Source organism: Trichechus manatus, unplaced genomic scaffold (assembly GCF_000243295.1).
Source record: "Trichechus manatus latirostris isolate Lorelei unplaced genomic scaffold, TriManLat1.0 scaffold00001, whole genome shotgun sequence".
NCBI classification, from domain to species: domain Eukaryota; kingdom Metazoa; phylum Chordata; class Mammalia; order Sirenia; family Trichechidae; genus Trichechus; species Trichechus manatus.
Window position 1 is genome coordinate 27,093,921 of NW_004443937.1, and position 27,447 is coordinate 27,121,367.

Consider the following 27,447-nt stretch of genomic DNA (forward strand, 5'->3'; position numbering starts at 1 on the left):
AATGCATACTGATCGCATGTTCGATCAATTTCAGACTGCAGAAGTTGGTAAAAATCTTCAGTTCCTTCATCTTTGGCCTTAGTGGTTGGTGCGTAAATTTGAATAATAGTCATAGTAACTGGTCTTTCTTGTAGGTGTATGGATGTTATCCTATCACTGACGGCACTGTACTTCAGGATAGAGCTTGAAATGTTCTTTTAATGATGAATGCAACATCATTCCTCTTCAAGTTGTCATTCCTGGCACAGTAGACCTGTACGCAGATCAAGAGGCAGTCATTTGGACAGAATGAGATACTGCATAGTTTAAAGTCAGGAAAGGTGTGTCAGGGTTGTATCCTTTCGCCATACCTATTCAATCTGTATCTGAGAAGCTGGACTATCTGAAGAACAAGGCATCAGGATTGGAGGAAGACTCATTAACAACCTGCGATACGCAGACACAAACTTGCTTGCTGAAAGAGGAGTTGAAGCACTTAATGATGAAGATCAAAGACCACAGCCTTCAGTATGGATTACACCTCAACATAAAAAACACAAAAATTCTCACAACTGGACCAATAAACAACATTATGATAAACGGAAAAAAGATTGAAGTTGTCAAGGATTTCATTTTACTTGGATCCGCAATCAACACCCATGAAGCAGCAGTTAAGGAATCAAAAGCCGCATTTCATTGGGCAAATCTGCTGTAAAAGCCCTCTTTAAAGTGTTGAAAAGCAAAGATGTCACCTTGAAGACTAAGGTACGCTTGACCCAAGCCATAGCGTTTTCAATCGCCTCATATACATGGGAAAGCTGGGCAATGAATAAGGAATACTGAAGAAGAATTGACGCCTTTGAATTATGGTGTTGGCGGAGAATACTGAAAATACCACGGACTGCCAGAAGAATGAACAAATCTGTCTTAGAAGAAGTACAACCAGTATGCTCCTTAGAAGCAAGGATGGTGAGACTACATCTTAATATTTTGGGCATGTTGTTAGGAGGGATCAGTCCCTGGAGAAGGACATCATTCTTGGTAGAGGGTCAGTGAAAAAGAGGAAGACCCTCAGCGAGATGGATTGACACAGTGGCTGCAACAATGGGCTCAAACAGCAACAATTGTGAAGATGGCGCAGGACTGGGCAGTGTTGTACACAGGGTCGCTATGACTCGGAATTGGCTCGACGGCACCTAGCAACAAGGTTCCCAGAGTTAACCAGCTCTCAACCTTGTGGGTTTCCATAATAATTTTTCTGCAAGGCAGGCTTCCAGCTGTAGCAAGCGAGGTTGAGAGGGCAGGGTGCATTCTAGAGACTGAGAATCTTGCCGTTATTAGAGCATAAAATGAACATAGGTAAGCCTGGGCTTACATCTTAGCATATGGGCTAAAGGGTTCGGGTTTCATTTTATAGGCAGCAAGGAACCATTAAATTCTCAAGAATGAGTTGACCTAATTAGCCTTTTAGCAAGTTGATTGTGGCAAAGATGGATCAGATAGGAGATCACCTGCCTTTGGCAATAACCCAGGGAAATAATTTAAAAAGCAAAGTAAGTCGAGGTGAGGTGAGGAAGAGAAACAAGATTGGTAGATAATTGTTGAAGCTGTGTAATGGGTACAAAAGGAGTTCATTGTTCTACTTTTATGTTTGATGTTCTCCATGATAAAAAAAAGACAAAGTAACTTGTAGAAATCATAAATATACACTTACTGGGCAAATGAAAAAACAAAATCCTAATTTTAAGAATGGATACTTGAGCTTCGGATAATTTTTCATACAGGAACTAAAACAGTGCTGCCATTTCAAAATAATTTGATGAAAATAAAACTGGGTTCAAGGAAACTAATCCACGGTTCAGAAGTACAGACACTGAAGAGTTGAATAAAATGATCTCATTTCTAAATTAACACTTTATATATACTTTTAAATATGTACAGATAATATTAATGCAGTTGAAAATAATCTCAATATACATATATGTTTTCTATATACTTTCTCCAAAATACACAGTGGGATGAAATAAAGTGGAGAGGAGGGTGTGGAGAATGCTTCTACGTGCAGTGTCTTTTTAGAAGAGTTAAAAAAAAAAATCTTTAAGAGGAAATGGGGTACTAGGAGATGAGAGAGGTAGTGTTTAATGCAAACTCTTCAGCATTGTTTGAATTTTGTACCACATGGATGTATTATTGCCTCCAATAGTCTAAATAACATAAACAGTGATATATTTATATAATACTGGAAATTAGTATTACAAGAAACTTTTCTTCAGTTTTACTTTTTAAAAATGTTGAAATAATGCCTCCTATAGATGCAATCAGAAAGAATACAATGACTACATGACTGAGTCCGGTACAGCTAGATGGTGCCCGGCTACCACCACTGACTGCTCTGACCAGGATCACAACAGAGGGTTCTGGACAGAGCTGGAGAAGGATGTAGAGCATAATTCTAACTCACAAAAAAAAAAGACCAGATTTACTGGCCTAAAGGAGACTGGAGAAACCCCGAGAGTATGGCCCCCAGATACCCTTTTAGCTCAGTGGCGAAGTTACCTTCGAGGTTCACTGATCAGCCTGCGAGTGGACAGCCCAGTAAAACCATGAGAGTAACGAGGTACAGGAGTCCAGTGATAAGGCCCAGAAGGCAGAAGGGGAGTAGGAAGCTGATGATAGGGAACACAAAGTAGAGTAAGGATATTGTTGATGTGTTGTGAGATTGTTAACCATTGTCATAGGGCAACATTTGTAGTAACTGTTAAATGGGAGACTATTTTGTCCTGTAAGCCTTCATCTTGAGTGAGAATAACAGCACAATTAGAAGAGCGTAGTCAGTGTCACTTAAATGTGTATGTAAAAAAATTTTTGAAATGGCGTATCTTTGGCTATGTGTATTTTCACCAAAAAAAAAAAAAAAAGTTGAGAATTTAGAGGGTTAAAATGTGGGGTTGTTAACCAATGTCATAAAACAGCATGTGTGTTACTGTTACATGAGAAACTATCTGGTCTGTAAGCCTTCATCTGAAGTACAATAAAATATTTAAAAAAAAAAAAAAAAGACTGAAAGATGTTCATCACCAACTTTAAATTGTGCCTCATTACCATACCATCCTGAGTGTAAAAGCTCCATGAATTAATATTTCTCACGAATCTCCTATAATTATCTTGGGAACAGCAGAATTACATTGCACTGTTTTTTCTGCATGTTAAGGAAATTTGCCAAATTTAAACATTTTAAATATGCCAAAAAAAAAAAAAAATGTTGAAATAATGCCTCCTATAGATGCAATCAGAAAGAATACAATGACTACATGAAGCTTGACTTGAGGTGGGATCATGGGTGAAATATTTATGTGTGATTATGGAAGATTTAAAATACTCTATCAATAGTAGTAGATATGCTTGAACCACTTTTTTTACATTTATACATATTGGAAGGAACACACTTCTCTCTCCTGAGCGCCACTCTATTTTGGTAGGTGCTCCAGTCGTTATAGAAGTTAACCAATAGCTCTCCAGCATCACACTTCCATGTCTCCCTGGTTGTGCCTGAGGACCCATGATCTACCCACATTTGTCCCTTTTCATCATGTAGTATCCTCTCTGGCTCCTTCACAACAGCTGAAACTTATGGTCCCTCCTTCAACCTGTTGCTTTTTCCATAAAATGAATTAATAGATCTTGTAAGCAAATGCCAATGGTTCAGGCAAGCTTTTAATGCACTCATTTCATCTTGTGACTCCATCTGAACCACACATTTGAGTCTTCGGGCTCCTTCCAGGCATCCCTGAAGCCAAGCTATGCAAGAGCCCTTTGGCCTCTTGAGGAAATGTGGCTGTCCCAGACGCTGGTTTTAGTCAAGTATGTCCCCAGGATCTTAAAGGGAAAAGTTATTCCCTTTAAATTTGTCAAGAATCAGGCAGAGTGTGGGTCCAAGACTGTTTTTATTTTCAGAGCCTGCAACAGGTGGTTAGCAATGCTGGCTGAGCTGGCACAATATGCAGGTCATCCCGCCTCCCTCTTCAGGCATTCAACCAACAGAATCCCTACAACCAAGATCGGGGACCAAACTGTGATGTCTCCATTGTGTGTGAGGTCTTCTAGCTCTTCTCTCCCATACTCCCCACATACTTTTTTCAACAAGATTGTTTTATAGACAAATCCAACTCAAACCCATAACTCAGTAACCAGTCATCTCCAATATCACCGATTCCCTCCCCATCCCCAGAACAGAATCCCGAGGCAAGAGGTGAGATTGACCTTGTGTTTAAGAAAAACTTGGCTACACCCCAATGGTGCAGAGATGGTGAAGTGGCTGGGCCTGAGGGTACAGATGAGCAGGCACCAAGCAGGCCTGTCTAGAATCAATCAAGTCAGCCCCAGCTCTGTAGATGGGAGGTGTTCCTTTCAGACTCCACTTCCATAGGGTTAGATGAGTGGGCAACTGGTGATGATCCATTACTCCCCGTTCCTCAAATTAAAACATGATAAATCCAGAAAGTTTTACCTTCAAAATTCACCAGACTCCCCCCTGTCATCTCTGTCAGCACCCATTCCCTCCTCCTCATGCCCAGGGCTTCCAGCCCCTCCCTACCCTTGGGTGGCCCATCTGACACCGACTTGATTTTTCTTGACTCATAAAATGACCATTAAAAAAAAAAAAAAAAAGCTATTAAAGAGTGTCAGAGTAGCTGAAGGAGGACACTCAGTGTCTACTTCCCTCCCCGTCCTGTGGAGCCCACCCGTTCCCACCCGTCCTGGGATACCTACACTACCACTTTCCAACACTGACCTGGGGGTGGCCCAGTGGAAGCTGCCTGAAGTGCTTTCCTGACTGTGGCTCCTATTCTAGCCAATACCACAGGGAACTCCCCTGCCCCCCAAATAGATCTCAAAAGCCTTCGAGGTAGGTCTGGGAGGTTTAGCTTATGTCCTGCAGCCAAGCCTGAGTCCAGTGCCCGCTCCCACAGTATCTCAGTTCTTGGCTTTAAATAGCAGCAGCCCCAGTACTGCAGTGCCTCCTGGGGGTGACAGAGCTCCTAGCTCTCTGTCCCACAATTCACAACAGGTTTGACTTTTCTTCCCCCTGTCTTTTTTTTTTTTCTCTCATTAAAAGCAGAGGTAGTCCCTGGGATAATAAAACCCTACCTAGAATGGCAGTATTTTGACCTAACAAAGGAGTTAAGTAAAAGTCTCCAGGAGTTAAAAATAAAATAAAGTGATTGATAAAGTTGAATAAATTAAAGATACGGGTTATCCCACAAAGACCCTTCCTTCCCAGGCTGCCTTTGGTATCTGGCTAGCAGTGTTTCTCTTCGTGTTACTTCTGCTTCCACTTGCCCCTCCCCTTGAAGCCCCGCGCTTCATGCGAGAAAGCCAGCGCCCAGCAAGGCACCAGGTTATTCGTCCAACTGTGCAGGATGAGGAGTTGGGATGTCTTGACACAGTGGCTCGGAACTGTACTGTGGCATCTGACAGTCTTGGCACAGTTCTGATGTGGAAGGAAGCCATCTTATGAGGGACAGAAGAGGTGTTGCCAACGGGATACTCTGGGCTCCAACCCTGGGAGTGTGGGAGGTAGGTTTAAGGCACGGAAGCCGCAGGCCTTCTCTTCAAATGCCACACAGCTGTCCCCTTTCCTCAAGTTTCTCTGCAGTGAAGAGGGGAAGGGCGGAGGGACGGACCGCCACCCTCAGAGCTTCTTCAGACGGCTGTACATCTCCCTTTTGCTCTTTTCCCCTGCCCAGGTCCGGCTCTTCGTGCGGAACTTCTTCAGGTCTTCTTTAAAGTCCTCGTGGTGCATGGGCCGGTAGCTGGGGGGCTCACAGTGAGACTGGGGGAAGAGAGGGTAAGGTTAGGGCACACTTGCCTCACACTTATAATCTGGTTCTCTCCTTCCCTCCCAGGGGTGCAACGCTGGGGGCAGCAATGCAGACCAGATGACAGGTTCAATAGGGGCCTGCTCTGTGCAGGGCAGACACCCCAAGCCCTGGTCCAACACGGGTGAGGGGCAGGCCATGCTCTCCAGAGACCCATCTCACCTGGCACTTCAGGAAGAACTCCTTGTATCCGCCCTTCAGGACGTACAGCTCAGGGTAGTGGAGTTTGGGGTACTCATTACCAAGTCGATCTCTCTCTCTCACGTACCGGCACCTAGTACAAGGAAAGGAAGGCCAAAGCCGGGTTAGTACTTCCAGTACAGAAAGAAGAAAAGACAGTAAAAGCAGTGGTTGTGGGTTTAAGCGGTCCTTACACACATCTTGCAAACTTTATATTTATTCTTGGACACCAGCAGCTCCTGACCACGGGAGATCTTTAGGACCAGCGTTCACAGCCAGTGCCACTGCCTTATATTTAAAGGTAGATGGTTTCTTCTCTAACCTTCCCTTCTCCAAGTTAAACAGTCATAGCATCTGACCCTCGCCCACTGTCCTGTCACCACCCTGTACTTCACATGTGGCATCGGCCTCTCAGCTAGCTTCCTGGCTTCTCCCTCAATTCCCAACCCCAGCCTCCTTCCTCTGTGACTACCATTCCCCTCACTCACATCTTTCTAGCTAAACAGGCTTCTTCCCATGGCTCTTAAACAGGCTGAGCCTACTCCTGCCTCAGGGCACGTACTTGCATCCTATGCCTAGACCGGATACCCAATACCCTTCCCCGGGCTCCTCATCTGGTTGGTGGCTTACTGCCCACAAGCTGGTGTAAAAGTCAGAGTCTTTACATGGCCCACAAGACCTGACTTCCTGTCACCCCTCTCACCCCACACTGCTCTCCCCTTTACTCCACTCCAGCCTCTCTGCTCTTCCTCCACTCAGCCCAGAAGCTCCCACCTTATTGTCATCTGAAGGAACTTAGGGCTAACAGTGAGCCACATCCAACAATGGCAAGGACTGACTCAGGAGTGGGGGTGATAAAGCAGAGATCCACGGGGGGTGCTGCATAGTCAACACAAGCATCCTAGACAGGGCTGGACTGGAGGACCCTGAAAACCCTTCCCCCTCAAACTGTTAGGTCAAGCCTATAAACCACATTCAAAGGAGCCGTTCATGAAAGCAAGCAACTGCTAAATGGATAAGAATTTGGGAAAACTTCTGTTACACATACATTCGTAGATACTCTGCAAACCATGTATGTATATGTCATGTGTGAAGGTCAAGGCCTGGAAATGATTAGTGACGTGCAGTAGGATGGCTGGTATGCTAAAGTGTGCTCCAAGTGTGAGCCACACACTACCACGTTCCACAAAAGCACTGGGGGGCCCGTGCCCCAGAGAGCCCAGTTCTGTGCGGCACTCACATGCGGGGGCCTCGCTCAGAAGAAAATTCGCAGTGGAACACGACAATGACGCGCTTGCCATCAGTAGGTACGATGGGCTTCTTGAGTAGGAAGTCTTCAACCTCTTCTTCCATGTGCAAGTTCACTGCACCCTGTGAAGGTACCAGAGACTGTTGGCATCTGTGTCTCCCGCACCTGCAGTACTGACTCCGCGACAGTAATCTTTAAGTCCACGAGACCAGTTTTACAGGCCCGTGGGAACAGGTCTCCTGGCTCAACAGCCCAGTAGAGCACCTGGCACCTGGATCTCAATGGAGCTTTGTAGCTCTCTACACACTGACTATGCAGAAACGCACACGGGCCTGGAAATTCTGTTATACAACTATGGTACACTTTATGAGTGGTACTTGTGAATTTGGGGACTTTCAAAAGCCATAAACAAACACTGTATGTAAAGCACTTCTTCAACACTATTTTATTTGGTAAAAGGTTAAAATAGCACCAACAGTTCCCTTCTTCCTGGAAAAGTGTGTCCTAATAACACCTTTCCTCTATTAATTTAAGCAGCCTGACTGAACTACAAAACTGAGAGGGATCACTAAACTTGCCAGAGACCAGGACACACTGCCAGCAATTGGCTTCCTTTAGGCAGGAACCCTGGGGTTTTCAAATATTTGTACCTGAACTACAAATACTATGGAGCCCTTTCTGCCCTGCCTCGGCTTAGAGATCAGCAGGTATCACCTACAAATGTGCATGAAGATGATGATGTGAAGGCTAGAACAGGGAGCATATGCTATATAAAGTGGTAGAGAATAGTGTAGACCAGGGAACATGAGATCAATGCGCCAAGAGTCAAATACCTTTTACAATCTACTGTCTCTTTTTATTCTTACAACCAACATGTGAGGTTAAGTCAGGCAGGTGCCACTGTCCCCCTTTTTAAAATCCCGTCTAAGGCTCCTTCCATCCCTCCCCAAGACAAGATAGCAGGGTTTGACAGCAAGCGCCAGAAATTCATACCTTTATGTGGCCTCCCTCATATTCATATGGGTATCGGCAGTCAATGATAACAAACTCTTTAATAAGGTTGGCAAACTTGCCATTCAAAACAGATGCCATCTGTAGAGAGAAAGCCAAGGAGAATCAAGCTTGGTTCTAGGAATACTAGATTCAAATACCCCACGGGTTCCAAAGGGGTGACTTACAATTTCTGGAGAGATGTATCTTAAATCCTGATGCTTCCCAGCAACCGTGTGAAAGAGATAACCCTAAAAAAAAAAAAAAAAAAAAAGATACTTAGCAAACCTGAAAGCCTATAAATGCAACACTTGTACTGACTGCCTGGTAAGCAGTTTTTAAAAAGCAAGCATTAATCAGATAGTACGTGCTAATTACTCTTGTAGGTACTTCATTAACACCCTGACATTTAATTTTCATACAAACCCACAAGGAATATTATCCTCATTTTCAGATGTGAAAACTCAGACAAGTTAAGTACCTTATTCAAGGTTAGCCAGCTAGGAAGCCAGACTGAATCCGGAAACATCCAGGTAGTTTCTTTTTCCATCTGCTTTTATCAGGATTTCTCATCTCAGACTATAAACAGCACTTAAAAATACAGTGAAGGGAGGCATTTCACTCCTCTACCGGGCACCTGCTATGGTGCTAGGCACTGGGGCTGGGAAAAATGAGGCCTGGCCCAGTCTTAGGGAGAAGATGGGCACATCGGCAATTACTCAGTAAGGCAACTGGTTGATCAAGAGTGCACCCATCCCTGTGGCCGTGCAGCGGCCATTGTGGCAAACATAATCGATAGCCTCAATTCAACCTGAAGGTTCCACAAGCGGGAACACCTCCAAAGCATGCCCAGGTCTTTGGTTGCTCATCCCTTCAGATTGGAATTGTCTATTTTTCTACCTCTTAACTCCCCCTGTTCCTTCAAATCCCACCCAGCTGAAATACCAATGGCTCAGACCCACACTTTCCCCAATTCTCTAGCTAAGACAAATCTTTTCTTTCTCTTAGCCTGTTGCTTACATCTCAGTGACATTTATTTCAATCTGCCGCGTGGTAAATGTTGCTCATCTACATGCGGTACATGACATGGCTTACCTCTCCTACCACATGTTACACTCTTTGAGGGAAGGAATTGGCTCTTACTTGGGAATCTCCCATACTGCCTAATATATAAGTACTTCAATAAATGTTAGCTAAATTAATGAAGAAAAGAGTAATCAAGTCAAATGCAGCTAAACAAGTCGCTACTGACACATTCCCTGTCCCACCCTGGTATTTTGCCAGGGCTCAAATGCAGCCAGCCTTCCTCATAGCACTTCAGGCCGTCAGCTGATCTTCCTCTAAACTTCTCTTGGGACCTTTTCCCTTAAAGGCCACACTTCTCCGGACAGTGGAGAAATTCAGCCTCAACCCTGGATATTCCATGATAATCTTTCAACATACAGACTTGTAATAAGACTAAGTTTATATCTGCTTCTTTATACTTTTATGCAATGCTATTTTTATAATCAAAAAACACACTTCCCAGAGAGCCTGATCTTTGTGTTGGAGCCACAGTGAGCAGCTTCCTACCTTAACCCTTTCGTGATCGGCAGTACATATAGTGACCGTGAACTTTTTCAGCCCCTTGGGCTTATTGGGAAGCTGCTGTTGCACTGACACTGTATGCTGCCACAAGGCAGGGGTCTTTATGACTGTTTGAAACTAAAGAAACGGGAGTGTGCTGCAAATTACTGTTTTTACGGAGTATTATATGAGGTGTCTCAATTGTTGGTAGGAAAACCAGAAATTTTGAAAATTTTTATTTGTTACTATATGTACCAATAGACACACTTAGGGTAGGCTTGCAGGGGTGGGTGGGGGGCGGGCCGGGGCAAGAAAAAAAAATCCATACTACCTACCAAAAATTTAGACACACTCAGTGATTCAGCATGCTTCCATTAATGAAAAACACATGGTATCAACAAAAAATTCAAAGCAGAAAATAATTGGGCCAGCAAGGTCTACAATCTCAGCCCAACACAAACATGACCATGAGAACTCATCAAGGTTTTCCACCTTCAAAATTTCCAAACTGTGTCCCTTGGGAGGCACCCCGGGGGCCACCTCAGGGAGGGAGAAAGGCTGAGTGGGGTTCTAGGTATTCCCACTCCCTCCATCACTCAGAGCAGCTCTGCTTGTATCTGTTTGTATTTACCTTGGAGAAGTCTCCTATAAGGTCCCTTGGATCACTGTCCAAAATGTTCTCAATGGTCCCTTTTGGGGAAGACGCCAAGGACAAACACTGATGTAGAATCTGTAACAAATCAAAGGTGGAACTCTGAAAAGGATTTCTCAAAAACATTCACCCGGAACATGTTAACTTCTATATTTAACAAAGAAGACATTTTTCTTATTTGATTCGATCTAGAGTAAATAAAAGAATATGGGTTACTGACTAGGTCTACTATTATTTTAGTTTCTAATGGAATTGCTCTGAAACTAAGTTTTCCTTGCTTTTTTAAAAGAGGGGGTTAAAATTAGGGCTATGTTATTAAAAAACAAACAAACAAACAAACAAAAAAACCCAACCATTTCTCAGCTGTATCCACTGAAAAGCTCCAGAGGTGCAATGAGCACCCATAGTGTACCGGACATAATGTGGTCTCTAGATACTATTTTCCACTAAAAGAAACCAGGGCTTTTTGAAGAAGTGATTGATTTCAGGTCTGGGACAAGAAACGTCCAAGATGAACCTGGCACACCTTGTCATAGAAGCAAGGAAGTGATCAGACTTCTAAGGTCATGTCAAGAAGACTAATCACAGAGAGGTAAGGATTCTCAAATATGACACATAAAGCACTAAATATAAAGACTGGTCGAGAAGGGAGACGGTTGACGTGTTGTGGGGTTGTTAACCAATGTCATAAAACAATATGTGTACTGACTGTTTAATGAGAGACTGTTTGTTCTGTAAACCTTCACCTGAAGTACAATTAAAAAAAAAAAAAAAGACTGACAAATTGAGATACATTTAAAAAATCAACAACTTCTATTCATCAAAAGAATAATATTAACAGGCAAGTCACAGAGGGGAAAGATAACATCCATCTGGTGAAAGGGTTATAGCTGAATATATAAAGGATTCCCACAAATAAATAAGAGACAACCCAACAGAAAAATGGGCAAAAGACTTGGACAGGCAATAGAGAGGATAATCTATGACCAACAAAAATGACTGCTAGGGAAATACAAATTAAAACCATACATACCACACACCCATCAGAATAGTTAACGCTAAAGGGATGAACAGCATCAAACACTGGGTAAAGACGTGGAACAAATGGAACTCTCACACACTGTACGGAGTACAAATACTTTGGAAAACTACTTGGCAGTATCTACTAAAACTAAACATATACCTAGCCTATGACCCAGTAATCCCACTCCTAGGTATTCATCCACAAGAAATAAAAAGGATGTCTAGAAAAAAAGAATTGTAAAGCATATTTATAGCAGCTTTATTCATAGCAGCCACAACGTGTGAACAACCACCCAAACGTCGATTAGCAGTCCAATGCATAATCTGCAGTCCAGACAATGGAATAGTACATAGCGATCAAAAACAAACAAACAAAAATCACAAAAAACTATGAATATAAGCAACAATCTGGATGATTCTCACAAAAAGGAAAAAAAAAGTCGAGCAAGAGAGTTCAGTATATAACTTAGAGGAAATGGACAAATTCCTTGAAACACAAACTTCCTACACTGATTCAAGAAGAAATAGTGGCTCAACAGACCCGTAACAAGTAAAGAGACTGGATCAGTAATCAAAAGCCTCCCACAAAGAAAAGTCCTGGATAAAATGGTTTCACTGAGAATTCTACCAAACATTTATAGAAGAAGTGACTCCAATCCTACTTAAACTTCTCCAAAAAATAGAAGAGGAGGGAACACTTCCTAGCTCATTCTATGAGGCGAGCATTACCCTGATACCAAAGCCAGACAAACACATCGCAAGAAAACAAAACTACGGGCCAATATCCCTAACGAATATAGATGCAAAAGTACTCAACAAAATACCAACAAACTGAATACAAAAATATATGAAAAAGATTATATACCATGATCAAGTGGGATTTATCCCAGGAATGTAAGGGTGGTTCAATATTAGAAAATCCCTCAACGTGATACACCACATTAACAGAACAAAGGAGAAGAATTATATGATTCTCTCAATAGATGCAGAAAAGACATTTGACAAAATCCAACACCCTTTTGTAATAAAAACACTCAATAAGGTAGGAATAAAGGGAAATTCCTCAAAATGCCTTTATTATAAGGGCATTTATGAAAAATCTACAGTTAACATCACACTCAATGGAGAAAGACTGACAGCTTTCCCAGAAGATGAGGAATAAGACAGGGATACCCACTCTCACTACTATTATTCAATATTGTTCTGGAAGTCCTAGCTAGAACAGTTAGGCTACAAAAGAAAAAAGGTACCCAAATTCGGAAGGAGGAAGTTTTTGTAGTAAACATGATCCTATATATATGCAAAATCCCAAAGAATCCATAAGAAAGCTATCAGAAGGAATACTGTAAATGAGTTCAGCATGGTGGCAGGGTAAAAGGTCAACACAAAAATGAGTTGGGTTTTTATATAACGAGCAACGAGCAAGTGGAAAAGGAAATTAAATAAACATTACCATTTACAATAGCATCGGAAATAATAAAGTACCTAAGAATAAATTTAACGAGGAAGGTGAAGGACTTACACACATAAAATTACAAAAGATTACTAAAAGAATTTAAAGAAGACCTAAATAAATGGAAGGACATTCCACTTTCACGGATTGGAAGGCTTAACTTAGTTAAGATATCAATACTACCCAAAGCAATCTATAAATTCAATGCAATTCCCAAATTTATATGGGAGGGGAAGGGACCACAAATAGCTAAAGCAATATTGAAGAAGAGTACAGTAGAACTCACACTTTCTGATTTTAAAACATACTATAAAACCACAGTAATTAAAACAGCTTGGTAGACATACAGATATATGGAACATATAGACCAATGGAACAGAACTGAGAGTCCACATACAAATCCATATATCTATGATCAACTGACTTTCAAGAACAGTACCAAGTCCATCCAATGGGGAAGGAAAAGTCTCTTCAATAAATGGTGCTGGGAAAACTGGATTTCCACATGCAGAAGAATGAATCAGGATCTATATGTCACATCATACACAACAGCCAATTCAAAATGGATCAAGGACCTATATGTGAATACCAAAACCATAAAATTCTTAGAAGAAAATGTAGGGGCAAAGCTGTGGGATCTAGTTTTTAGCGATGGGCTACTGGATATGACAACAAAAGCAGAAGACAAAATGGATAAATGAGACCACACAAAAATTAAATACTTTTGTTCATCAAAGGATTTTATCAAAAAAGTGAAAAGACAACCTACGGATTGGCAGACAGTTTTTGGGAACCATATATCCGATAAGGGTTTAATATCCAAAATATATACAATACTTCTACAACTTAACAACAAAAAGACAAGCAATCCAATCAAAAAATGGGCAAAGGACTTGAACAGACATTTCACCAAAGAGGATATTCAAACAGCCAACAAGCACATGAAAAGATGCTCAACAGCATTAGCATTCCAAAACCAAACTTGTTGCCATCAAGTTGACTCTGATTCACAGGGACCTTAGGGAGATGCAAATCAAAATCATTCCACCCCCATTAGAATGACAATAAAAAAAGAGAGAAAACAACAGGTATTTGTGAGGCTGGGAGAAACAGAAACTCTCATCTATTGCTGGTGGGAACGTGAAATAGTACAGCCACTGTGGGAAAAGTTTGGTGGTTCCCCAAAAAGCTGAACATAGAACTACCACATGACTCAGTTATTCCACTCTTAGGAGTATACCCAAGAGACTTGCAGCAGAACAGACACACGCACACCAATGTCCACTGCAGTGCTATTCACAATAGCCAAAAGGTGGAAACAACCAAAATATCCACCAACAGATATATGGATAAACAAAATGTGGTGCAGCCATACAATGGAACATTACTCAGCTATAAAGGGAAATGAAGTCCTGATACACGCCACAACATGGATAACCTTGAAAACATTATCTTGAGCAAAATCAGTCAATTGGAAAAAGGACAAATACTATATGATCTCACTTATATGAAATAAGCAAACAGACAGAAGCCAAAAATTATTAGTGATTACCAGGGGTGGCAGGGAAGGGGAAAGGGGAAGCTTGTGCTTGGGGGGCAATGAGTTTATGTTAATGGTGGTAGAATAATCTGGAAAAGTATAGTGAGAATGGTTGTACAACTTGAAGAATGTAGTCAATGCTACTGAATTGTACAAGTAGAAATCACTGAGGGCATGTTTTGTTATTTCCAACACACACACACACACACACACACAACCTCCAACAAACAAGCCTGCTCTCTCTAACAGACTAGGAAAAGGTCAGCCTAGCAAGACAGAAAACCTTTAGGCAATAACAGCTCTACTCCAACCAAATACCAGGGGAAAAGACTGCGGCCCCATCCTACCACTGTCGGCAAGGGCTGAGTGGGGAGACTTGCATTCTTGCTCAGCTGTAATGAAGTGTCCTAACCCCTGCTCGACTGGGATGGTGGCACAGAAGACTGAATAATGAGCTGGGACTTTCCTTTCTGCCCAGTGGTAATGCGGCCCCTCTGCCCTGTGTGTCAGTGGAAGCCACATGAGGCTGAACTCCCTCATACCCACCCAGCAGTGAGGCTTCCCACCACCCTAGGTGTCCATGGAGACTGCGTTGGAGAACTTGGGTTTCCATCACCACATGGCAGTAAAGAGCTGGCGCCGTCCCCCTCCCCACAGTATCAAACAAGGCCTGTTAAAACAGATTTATGTAGATCCAGAGTCTCATAATATAATATCCAAAATATATAGTCATTCATTCATAACAAGAACCAGGAAAACCTGACTCGGAATTCTGAATGGGAACTTGAAGAGGAAGACAACTAACAGACACCAGCACTGAGAAGACACAGATGTTGGAATTATCTGACAGGGATTTTAAAGCAGCCATCATAAAAATGCTTCAACAGACAATTACGGACACGTTTGAAACAAATGAAAAATCACTCCCTTCAGGCAAAAAGGAACCTGCAAAACTAACCTCCTGGGGCTTCTCTGGAGTAGCTGCCCCTTCCGGACTGGCCCCAGTCATGCTTTTCCTCCGCTTCGAATTTCCAAATGGAGATTCCTCTTGAGATCGTTCTGGTCTCTTCAAAGTTGACCGGGTGGAGCTACACATGGAAGGGGAGTCAAACAGCTTGCAGCGATTGCCCTTAGGGAAAAACAAAGATAAATCAATTTTTCACTAAAACCTGCCCACTTGAATGGTAAGGCAAATGAAATAATGGACCAAGGGCTTCCTGGGATGGTTTAAGATCCACTCTAAATTAGGAAACAGATACTGTACCTTCATCAAGACCCAGGAACTCTCGCTGGGCCTGGCACATGGCAGGCACTGAGCACCTGGTGCTTAATGAGCACGTACTAAGCAGACACTATACGGCGATGAGTAAGACAACCCTTGCTCTCAAAAAGCTGAAAGCTTACTGTCTACACAGGGTCCTAAGAGTGAAGAGAAGTCACTGTGACCTTCCAATCAGGAGCACATTTTTGACTTGCCTCTTCCCATCCATTTTATTACTTGTACCTTACTTGGACAGTTTGACAGGTTTTAACACCCACCTAAATGCAGAAAAGGTGTAAGACAGCTAGATTATACATAAAACATGGCCATAAAGGTTGTTAAAATGGAGTTAAGAGTGTAAGTTTGTGGCGCAGAGTAACAAATGTTGTATGCATGAGTTTAACGAGGCCACATTCCAGAATAAGCCACTGTCCACTTCACCACTGGGTGCTCCCTCTCCACAGCTGCTACGTGACTGACAAAGGGAAAAACAACTCACTTCCTACTGTCTTACTTCCGGAAGTGTGACGTTTTAATATTGGGGCTGAGTTAATCCAAGGTGTTACAGAGGATGACAGTGGAGACAAACCCTATTTAGGGCAAGAAGACACACGGGTACAAAAACGGCTAATTAAGGACACTGGCTAGAAAGGTAGTTTCAATGTGGAAGCACAGGAGCTCATCCACTGGCCCCACCAAATCCTGGCTGAAGCAAATGTTGGTGGCCACAGCAACTGCCTGCCCCTTCTCAAAATCAGAGCAAGATGAAACCATGAGGTTCAGGACAGGGCTCTGCTTTGCAAAGGTGGAAAGCAGAGCTTCGATGGTCACTTAGACAACGTTTAGGACCCTGCCAACTGGAAGTGAAGCCACCCAAAGCTGTGATTATGTTAGTTAAGAAGTTCAGAGAGATCAGAGCTGTAGGTCAGCCAGAAAGGACATTAGCTGACTAATAATGATTTAGATGAAACTATAAAGATGAGAACTGCATGCATATAAATTACCAAGGAGCCCTCACGCATCAATGAGGGACAAATTAAAAAACAAATAAACAATGCATTACACTAGAGACCAGTCAAATGGGAAGGCCCATAGACCCAAAGAATCTCAAATGAAACAAGTTCTGATTCTTATGGTTGTGTGAGCAGAAGGGCTAGCTTTTTGTTTAGAGGATAATCTGGGTCCACTCTGTCCCAGAGCCCAGTTACTCAAGGCTCCCTCCAGACCCACAGGAATAACTCACAAGGTTTGTGGTTCTTTTCATGACAAGGGGAGCTGTCCAGAGGCTTGCCATGCACGACGGGGTCTCCTCATCATTCTAAGGAAAGAGGAAAACTGGTTTAAAAAACATCCAATAGAGACTAACATTAGTTTGGGTAGAAGGCATCTAATGTCCCCTCCTCCCTCACCACCACTCCCACCACCCCTTAAGGTCAGAAGAGAACCACACTTAATAGCTCTGATATCTGAACATAGCTATAAGTATCTCCCTTGAGGGTACATGAGGAGGCATCCTCAGCCCCTTCAACTTTACACCATGTGGCAGCTAGCCCTACACTGTTAACGCTGTTCTTATTTCATGTCTCTTGCACAAAAGAGATTATCAGCTCCTTCAAGGTAAGAAGGACCACATTAATGTCGTCTTTTGAACCTCCCATAGGATTGACTCGGGCTAGAAACAGAGTCTCAATAAATTCTCACAACTCAACAAAAGTGTCAGCCAGCTCAAGCCCTGGGAACTTGAATTCTCCAGGGGTAGTTAGCGGAATGGATGAGAAAACACACCCACACCCACCCACACCCACACCCACACCCACAGAGTACCTTAAGATTCTCTCCGTCGAGAACATCCATGAAGCCATCATCCTCATCAGACAGAGTCACAGTCACAGGTGACCGGGGCAGAAAAAGAGGAATGAAATTCCCCGGCTCGCTGCTCTCACTTTCATTTGAGGAAAGCTAGAAGACACAATTCATGGCTTGTTAACAAATGAGAACTCCGGTCAGTTTTTATTTCCTTGGATAGGTCACTAGTTTTTATGAGGAAAACATACTATATTTGTTATAAGAAGTAAAATTTTAGCAGCTAGTAAACGAAGAAAAACGTACCCTGAGATTATAAATGTTGTGACACCCACACAGAGTCAGGGTAAGAAGTCTTCACAAAAAACTCTCCCCAGAAGCAATTCACCTTATAGCGGGATCTGAGGATGGGTTCTTGTGAAGAACAAGGTTTGTTTTATCAGGAGGTCATAACTGGTGAACACTGATCAACATGACAGTTGTGATACTATGATAATTCGCTGAAATGAAGAAGGATGAGAAGATGCAAGTCTTGTGGAGATCGGACAACGGCCCAGAGAATGCCCATGTAATGAGTTTGGACAGACGGAAATAAAGGGTGGTCTGGTTCTAGAAAGTATACCCTAGATCTCTAGACTTGGGATTTAAATGATAGCTGCTCAATTTTTAAATGAATTACTATGTGCAAGGCACTATGATATCATCTTTACATGTATAATTCCATATTAGCCTACAGTACGCTAAACCAAACCCAAACCCGTTGCTGTCAGTCGATTCCAACTCATAGTGACCTATAGGACAGAGTAGAACTGCCCCATAAGGTCTCCAAGGAGTGGCTGGTGGGTTTGAACTGCTGACCTTTCGGTTAGCAGCCGATCTCTTAACCATTGTGCCACCAAGGGTCCTACAACACACCAAACCAAAAACCAAGCCAAACCCGTTGCCATTGAGTCGATTCCAACTCATAGTGACCCTAAGGGGTAGTTAATCCTTTTCTTTTTAACAAATCGGGAAACTGATGCTTAAGAGCTTTTACTAAGATTACACAGCTAGGCTGTCTGATTCCAAAGCCCAAGGTTTTCTCTACCTTACACCACCTCCCTAGGAGCTGAAACCACTCCTGGAGTAAAAATAGGGGTATTTCATTAGGCAATTCTATATTGTTTTTTCAGGGGGGGGATCCTCCATTATAAAACCAATACCGATTTAATATAAAAAATTTAGAAAATCATTCGTAAATCCAGTATCTGGGGACAAACACTGCTAACATTGAATCATCTCTCTTCTAGGAGCTTTTAAAGCCAGGAAAAGTTTACAGATATATTTTTTCACAGTAACAAGGTGGCTCTAAAGTCCTACAAATAAGCCTCAAGAACACCCAGATCCCTTTGGGCTATTGTCCTCAAGTGGCGTTCTGGTTCTGCGAGGGGATCGCTCACCTAGGAATCCCCTCTGCAGCTGGCCTACTCTGGTTCTCACACTAGCTGTGCTTCCCCGATATGAAACAAGTGTCGGACGTCTCTGATCCTCCACAAGTACACCTGAATACAACCTGGACAAACTCACAGTTTCTGTGCCCATAGAGCCCAGGGGGAGTAACGTTATCACGGCCAGCACTCTAGGAAGGCGCGCATCATGTTATAAACTGGTTTTTGTGAGGTAGGTTCTGGGATCCCTAAGTGCAAATGTGGTATAGAAAACGTCCAACAAGTCTAGATCTGTTTCTGGATAGGAACTAATTCTTTCTCCAGGCTCCTACACCAAGAAGCTATTATGAGGAAACAGATGGTGGCTTAGAGACTAAAAACAAGACTATCAAAGAAATGCCCTCTGACATGATCGCTATCCAAACCAGTGGGATTGGCATTGACCTTCTTTCAGTTTGCATGCCCAGCACCTACAGTTAGGGATGGTCAAGTGATCACAGGAAACCCTGGTGTTCTGCTCTCCAAGCACACTCTAAAGATACTTAGTTCCTGATACCCAACTCCCAACGGGTTACTGTGTACTTGGGCATCTGGAGATTTTGTTAAAGCTGGTGTTCTATTATCTGTGACTTTTGGCAAATCTCTCAACCCCTGTGACCACACTTTCCTTATCTGTAAAATGGGGTAACTCCAGCTAGTTCAGAAGATTATGATGATTCAGTATAAGAACACGTGTCAAAGTGCTTTGTGCAATGCTAGACAGCAGCAGTATCGGCTGAACCCGAATCTCAAACCACATGCCTGACTGGAAAGCTGTATTTTCAGATTCAAGTTCCCAGGAAAACTTGGAAACCAGCTGTGATCACTCAGCTCGAGTTGGGTCTCTCCTGTCTATAGGGCTGTTGGTTGATCCAGTTTAGGCTAACAGTAGGAAACTTTGGAAGTAACGACAATCTCTGACTGCCTGACACATAAATAGCCCAGAGGCAAGTGACCCTAAATACTGCCAAGAAGCCTGTAGGCAGCGGTTCACTGGAATTCATGATAGTTCTTAATAAGCCACCTTTGGAAGAAGCCAAGTGCTCTCTCCAAAGAAAACCCTACTCTGGGGGCTACCTCTAGCACTCAGGACACGTTTTAAGTAAAAAATATAATCTCATCATGTGTACGCTTAGAATGACCCAGGATGCCTGCAGACTATTTTCCCAGAATTGACAAGGTCAGATTTTCCTTGCTGAAGTTAAATGTTTCACAGCCTAGTTTCAAAAGACAAAGTCAAGGTAAAGACAGCAAGAGCTACTGTAGTGTCTTCAGTTCCTGGTTAAAGAGGGTGCTGTAATTCTCTCTTCCCCTCAGAAACTCCCCTGTGAAGGCCAGGGCACATACCATCCGAGCTGGGGCAGAGTTCTGCCTCTGCGTGAAGAGATCTTTACTCTCCTCAAGTCCATGTGAGTGCAGGCAGCCACGAGATGCAGGTCTTATTGGCTTCTTAAACTCAAAGGCTTCCTGCAAGACAGTATAGTGAAGATATCTTCTACTGTCCATGAAAACCAGCTCTAGGGCCTCAGCTGTAGCTTGAGTGAGACAGGCAAGGGGACTGGGCACTAGTCACTACCTTTACAACAGCCTCAGAATGAAGGGTGGACCTGTTTCTGATCTAATTTCTAACACTGGCTATGTGTAACCTGTCAATGGCTAACTTCTAAAGCAGAATTTTTCCCCCTCTCACCGCAAATACTTTATTTCCTAACATACACATATCTGCCAACTCTATAAAACAAAAAATCTCAGAAAAATCACTACACTGGGATAAATACGATATGCTTGAGAGCCTTCTATTTTCCACTTCTTTGTGCGAACAAGAGAATGCTTTTCCCACTTAAAATGACTGTATCACATACTACAAGCAATGAAAACAAAACAAACTAGTGGTTTGCCAGTTTGTGGCTAAGTCTCACAAACTCAATGCTGAGCGGAAGAAGCCAGACCTGACAGAACACGTACTGTGTGAAAAAAGGTAAAAAACAGGCAAAACTAATCTACAGCGACAAAACGCAGACTAACGGTTACTTTCGTGGGAGACGGTTACTGATGGGGAGACATCAAGAGGGAGCCTCTGGGGTTTGGTCCCTTCATCTTGGTCTGGGTGGTAGTTATACAGGTATGCTTACTTGTCGAAATTTACCAAGCTGTACACTTGAGATCTGTATACTTTATTTAATGTTAGATTTCAATACAAAGTTTAGAAAACAAGTATAATTATATCATAGAGAAATCTGAAAAACCACATTGCTGTACCCTGAAATATCCACTTAAGAACTTGTCATCAAGCACGCAGTGCAGTAATAGCTAGTATTACATAATATTTATGTGCCACCACAGTAGCTAAGCACTTTCTGTGCATTAATTCACTTAACCCTCAAATACCACCTGAATGCCCCCATTTTACAGATGAGGAAACTAGGCATTACAGGTCAAATGATGTGGCCACGGTCACAAAGCTAGGCAGGATGACTCCAGAGAGGGTGGTGCTTGAACCATCATCTATGTGGTTTACCCTCTACAGCAAAGGTCCAGGCAGGTAACCCTGGGAGAAGTCAAGCCTGGGGTAAGGCCAGGCATCAGTACAGCTTTGGCCTGTGTGGCAGGAAGCACTACACAGAGGCTGATGTAGTGCCTGAGTGCTCAAGGCAGTGAGAGCTGGGTGTTCCCACAGAAACTCATTTCTGTATTCTCCCTCAAAACATCTCTCAAGCTGCCAAATGAGCCATCAGGACAGTTCATGGAAGCAGTAGGTTTTATACTAAGTGTGGACGATTATAAGGATTATAAGTTGTGGTATCTCAGCAGGGAATGGAAAAAGGGAGGAAATAAACAGATGTAGAAATAGAAAGAAGGCCAGAAAAGCTGAGCTAATTCATTCAACTATTTTGGATGCCTGCCCTATGCAAGGCACTCTGCCAGACGCAAGAGAGAAAGCCAGGCCAGGGTGTTCAGAGTTTTTTTTTAGATGGATAATCATATAAGTTCCTCCTCTAAGCCACCATTTCCATTAAACTGAGAGCCCCTGGAACCTACTGACCCAATTCTTCCAAATGCTGCCACGAAGCCTTTTCCCAAGCTGCCAGGGTCAAGCAAAGAGGAAAGGAAAGCCTGGGAAGACCTTCCCAGATAGACTATTTATGGACATAAATAGTCCTAAGAGCTGCCATCTGAGTAACGCCTACATGCCAGGCACGATTTTAAGTGTTTTATATACATTATCTCATTTAATTCCAGCAACAGCTCTAAAAGGCACACGTATTTTACAAATGAGGAAACTGAAAACTAAAAAGAGAAGTAACTTGCTCAAGGTCACACGACTAGTAAGCAGCAGAATTCAAATCTAGGTTTCTCTGACCCCAAAGACCATGCTTGACTTTGGCAAAGCTTTTGATTCCCAGAAAGCAGCCCACTGTACTTAAGACAGTCATTGATTTTATGTCTGCCCTTGGTTAGTAGTTAGTATAGAGATGCCACACTCACATTTTCCTTGTTCTCATCCTGGTCGATCATCTGAAAGACGTCACGGTCAAGAGAATCAGAATGGCTCCTCTTCAGAGCTGGGCTACACCCCAGGAGCTTCTGCTATCAAACAGAAAGAGGAAATTAGAGTACGTAAATGAGAAGCCAGTTCTCAAAAGAAAGGGGAAAAAAAGGAGGGGAGGGCTAGCTCCTCTTACACTGTAGTAGCAAGTATCCAGTAAACGTGGCCAGGGCGCCATATTGCCAGAACACAGATTAGAGGTCCTCATTACATGGCTTTACGCCTAACCTGAGAAGGTCTACAGCCCTCTCAGCAAGGGCCAAATCAACTCCAAAATAATATCATTTGCGTAAAAACAACCCTTTCTGGTTTGATAAAGGTCTAGTAGAGATGAAGGAGGAAAAAGCCCTCAAGAGGCAATGGCTACTGCAGTTTCTTTATGTAAAGGGTCTCGAGTGCTTTTCCACAGTCTTGTGCTTATAATAGCAGTCTTCACTCTCTAAGATCTCATACCAAGGTCACGCTGGTAGCTAAGTGGGAGGGGGGGGGGCAGAGAATAGGTATTAGCTCAGAATAAAAAGGACAATAACTTACAGGTAGGGAATTTATTCTCCTCATCGGATTTTCAAGGCTGCAATGAGACCAGAAGGTAAATAATAAGAATAAAGCAAACAAAGATTTATTCATCTTAGCAGATGAACGGTGTCTAGCCTGCAGTGTGGGGGCAGTCAAACAGACCAAACTCCCAAAGAAGCACACCCAACACTGAGTTTCTCGGTGAAAAAAACAAACTAAGGTCTTCTCTTAAAATGCACAGGTTTTCTTTTTTCTGAGAAAATTGACTTAACTGCAAAAACAATAAGCAAAACCAAACCCCTGAATTATTTTGATACATAGGAGACAATCAGAAACACTCTTCCCTGTAGTCCCTGTTTTCCCTCACCCTAATCCTGAGTGACACTGGTCTCTTGCAAAGGCTGCTACCTTGTGCCACAGATGCACAGCTGAACGAGTTCAGCCGCTCCTGTGCCCACACTCCCCGCTGGCTCCGCCAATGCTCACAGTCCTCAGGGAGTGACTGTTTTGCTCTGTGAACCCTCACATGATTCAACGCACAGGTTTTCTTAAGGCTATGACATTATAGGGTGGAGCAGGGGTTTGGGTGCCCTGAACAGAACATCAAAATTACAGCTAAAATAAAGGAGGAGAGGTTCTGAAAACGGCTAATATAAACCACTCATTTTCAAAAGATAGTAAGAATACTGGCGGGGTCAGGGAGTCTAACTACCACCACGACTGTGACTCATGGAGACCCCATGTGTGTCAGAGTCTGACTGCTGTTGACCAGGGACAACAAAGCCAGGGGTTCAGGGCAGAGCATGAAGAATGTTGTTAAAAAATTAAGAAAACCTTTTTATAAGCACAAACATTTAAAAGCAATGAATACATACTTTTCTCTACTGTCCAAGGGCCCAGGAGAATCCAGACAGAAGCCTGTGGGAAATTAAAAAAAAGTGTTTCTATTCACCATTAATCACCGTAGCTCGGCTGCTCTATAAAGTAGTCTTCATTCCTTCACCTGGAATTTCCATTTGCCTGTTGATTCTCATTTAAAATACTCTCAATTCCTTGAGCTTTGAAAGTGTTTAAAATCTCTCAGGAAATCATACGTGAAATACACTTTGTCATTAAAGATAAACAAAATTAGAACCTTATTTATAAGTCAGCCAATAAAGGCTCATAGCTTAGAGTTTTGCCAGAAGTGAGGTCCCTATTTGATTGTCAAAAAAACCCTATTTGCACGAGTCTTAATACTTTCATAGTATAATCTACTGATCCCCTCTCCTACTTGCAAATACTATTAAACCAAAAAAACCAAACCAGTTGTCGTGGAATCAGTTCTGACTCACGGTGATCCCAAGTACATCAGAGTAGAACTGTGCTCCATAGGGTTTTCAATGGCTGATTTTTTGGAAGTAGGTCACCAGGCCTTTCTTCCATGGTGCCTCTGAGTAGACTCTAACTTTCAATCTCTTGGTTAGTGCATTAGCTGTTTGCACCACCTAGAAACTCCAATTACCATCAGTGGAAACAGATTTTGAGGAAAAGGTGAGTTAAGCTGATTCATGCCATGATTCCTTGGTTATTCAGAGGTAACCCAGGTAACTTGCAAACTGTGAGTTCCAACCACAGAAAGAACAGGTACCAGGTTTTTCTAGGATAGTTTTGATTTCAAGTATTTTATCTTGTCAAATCATGTGGGTAAATTTGGGATTTTGAAAAGTCAATTATTAGTCATGTGACATGTCAGGCAAGTATTTGCTGCCTTCAACAAAATGGCACCAAGTAAGGTGCCCATCTCACTAAAGGCTTCCCACACAGCCACAAATGAGAATCCTATCTCCAGTTCTCAAGAAGCTGCCTGTATTTTAAGACTTTTGTTCTTGCAGTTCCTTAACCTAAAGCATCTGTGCCCAAATGCTCTTATCTGTGCAAAGATAAACCCTGTAGAAACATACATTTGTGAATTAGAATAAAATTCAATGGCACTTTTCCTCCATAGCGAGCTTACTCAAATAATTTCATTATACTTCCAATAATTGGACTCCAAATTTTAACTGATGACTTTCTGGATTTTACTCGACTACTCATCCTTTAAGACCAGCGCACACCACCTCCTTGCAGACACCTGAACTTGTTTTCTCTCTCCATAAACTGCTACAGGGGGTTTCTCTGTAATGTTCCTAAAGGTGTTTGTCACCACTGCCATGCATTCTCCATATGCTGTCTCAATCACTCACCAAACTAAGTCCCTAAGTGAAAAGGAATGTTTCAGCAAATTCCCAGTGTTGCCTCCCACATAGCAGACACACAATGCATAACTGAAGACAGAAAATACCTGAATCGGTCGACTCGGAGGAGCCCATTCTCTGCAGACTGCTGTTCTTCACCTCCAGTGGCTGCTCATATTCACTACAACCAAGAGAAATTTCTAGGACTCAGTTAAAAGGTTACATACAGGAGACAGGTCACAAGCTTAACAAGTAGCCAGGCTGCTGTGAACCATCATTACTTCTAGGTCACACCAGACTCCACTTTCCCACCCCAACACTCAGTTTGCACTTGAGGATAAAAGGAGAGGAGAAAAGAATAGGCGGGCACAGCCCTGGGCCACGTTGTAGGACATGATGATTATGACGAATGTTGAAGTATTTCCTGAAATGGGAGCATGTGTTCTAGGCACTGTGCTAGAAGTAAGGATTAAAGATGACTAGGACAGTGTTCCTGCATTTCAGAGGTGTGAAAAGGAAAAAGACATGTATCTTAGTTAGAAAAAGGGATGTTCAAGATTGGGGGAAAAGCAACTTCATCAGAAACACTGTACGATGCATTTTTTGCTATAAGGAAAAGTCCCGGGAGCTTTCCAGTATGGAAAGTTGGGTAAAAAGGCCTGGCTTTGAGAAAGCAACAGAGTGGGCATCCGGAATGTACACGAGGCCAGGAGGGACTGCGATGATTTTGTACAAACGCCAGGAAAGAAAATGCCATGTTCCTTTGTTGGGAAAGAACAAAGCTCACAGGAAATTAAGATCCTGTAAGGTTCAGCAAGGGTGGAAGTAAGCACTAAGGAGGGCCTGCTTTCCCCGCGTGGGAACAGATTCCAAAGGGCTCCCTGGGACAGCGAAGCGACAGGAGCAGGGTACAGGGTAATCCGAAATGGGTGGCGAAGGTGGGGAGCCGGGGCCCTCCCCACCCCCTACCGGGTCCGGCCCTGGAGGGTCCGAACGGCCTCTCCCGCCCAACATTCCGCCCGAGAAGAGGGTGCACATGGCGGGCCATGGGGCCGGCGCTGCCGCCCCCGAGCGGCAGATCCAGGCGAGCAGGTCGCGCCCCTCCCGGGGCCCGTTTCCCGGCCCAATCTCCCCGAGGATCTCCAGGAAGGCGGGCGGCTGGGGCCCCAACGCTGATCTCCTCACCTGCCCAGTCCCTGCAGCTGGTCCATGGTGACCGTCAGGTTGGTGACAGGCGACAAGCCCCCGGCGGCTGGCGCGCCAAACAGCGCCTTTACGACGGCCGGTGGCGCGGGAGGGGGGCTGCAGGCGAAGAGCAGGCGCCGGCGGTGCGGGGGCTCCGGGCCCAGTTCCATGGCGGCGCCGGGTCTCCCGCTCCCTCTTTCTCCGCCTCCGCCGCGCCCGCCCCGCCCCGCCGACACCGGCCTCGGCCGCGCGCCCCGCTGCCTACGTCCGCGGGTCAAACACAAACACGACCCCGCGGTTTAGGGACGCGGCCGCCGCGGGCAAGCGGCGCAGACGGGCGGGTGTCTGGGCTGGGCAGGCGCCAGCCGCACGCACGGATGGCCGACCCCCTCCCCGCGAGGCCGGCGGGCGGGCGGGAGCCCGCAACCTGAAGATTAAATCCAAACAAACGCTGCGGGTCGGAAAAGGAGGGTGGGCGAGGGCCGCGAGGCAACGGTCCGGGTTCACACACTCTTCGTTCTTCTCTCACCCTTGCCCAATCCCGGGTCGCAGAGCACTAAGCAAACCTGCACCTCCCTCCCGGGCTGCCGCGGCTGGGGTGGCCTTTCGTGGCTCACTAAGGAGCCGCCGGTGCCCCGCCCCCCTTTTCCTAGTTGGCGCCAAATGGAATCCACCAATCCGTAAGCTACGTCCCCGCCCCCGAATGACAGCCAGGCTGGACCAATGAGAGGGGAAGAAGGAAGCCGCTCGCGGGACTCTGCGAGGTCACCAGTTCCTGAGGGGGCGGGGCCCAGAGGTGACGGGGGCGGGTCGAAACGAGAGGCGCTCGGACGTCAATGAAAACTCCCAGCAGGCCCTGCGACGCCCGGCCGAGGCCAAAAGTCCCCTCTTGACCCGTTGTATGCTGGGAAGCGTAGTTCTCATCCCGCGCGTACTTCCCGG

The 27,447-nt window shown here is 44.0% G+C and overlaps 1 protein-coding gene across 3 annotated transcripts; it reads right to left on the minus strand.

The window, feature by feature from the left end:
• Positions 1–3,309: 3,309 nt before the first annotated feature.
• CDC25A (cell division cycle 25A) lies at positions 3,310–27,114 on the minus strand. 3 transcript variants are annotated; one of them, XM_004368483.1, is made up of 15 exons: positions 26,506–27,114; positions 25,428–25,501; positions 23,980–24,022; positions 23,123–23,159; positions 22,528–22,629; positions 20,389–20,508; positions 17,597–17,731; positions 17,016–17,090; positions 15,470–15,640; positions 10,475–10,573; positions 8,466–8,528; positions 8,281–8,379; positions 7,279–7,409; positions 6,021–6,132; positions 5,088–5,812 (listed from the first exon to the last, which is right to left on the minus strand). In XM_004368483.1, the coding sequence occupies exons 1-15, from the start codon at positions 26,673–26,675 to the stop codon at positions 5,672–5,674; spliced, it is 1,572 nt and encodes a 523-aa protein (XP_004368540.1). In that variant the 5' UTR covers positions 26,676–27,114; the 3' UTR covers positions 5,088–5,671. The 3 variants fall into 3 exon arrangements, with proteins under 3 accessions (XP_004368541.2, XP_023582350.1, XP_004368540.1); XM_004368484.2 differs by lacking the exon at positions 20,389–20,508 and having other exon boundaries at positions 3,310–5,812; positions 26,506–26,561; XM_023726582.1 differs by lacking the exons at positions 23,980–24,022; positions 25,428–25,501; positions 26,506–27,114 and having other exon boundaries at positions 3,310–5,812; positions 22,528–22,626; positions 23,123–23,248.
• Positions 27,115–27,447: the final 333 nt, after the last annotated feature.

Coding starts and splice junctions, on each gene's coding strand:
- CDC25A (XM_004368483.1), bottom strand. CDS start 26,675: ATGGAACTGGGCCCGGAGCCCCCGCACCGCCGGCGCCTGCTCTTCGCC. Junction 23,160..23,979: donor CCCTTGGACAGTAGAGAAAA/GTATGTATTCAT, acceptor GTCTCATTGCAG/CCTTGAAAATCCGATGAGGA. Junction 17,091..17,596: donor TCGACGGAGAGAATCTTAAG/GTACTCTGTGGG, acceptor CTCTTTCCTTAG/AATGATGAGGAGACCCCGTC.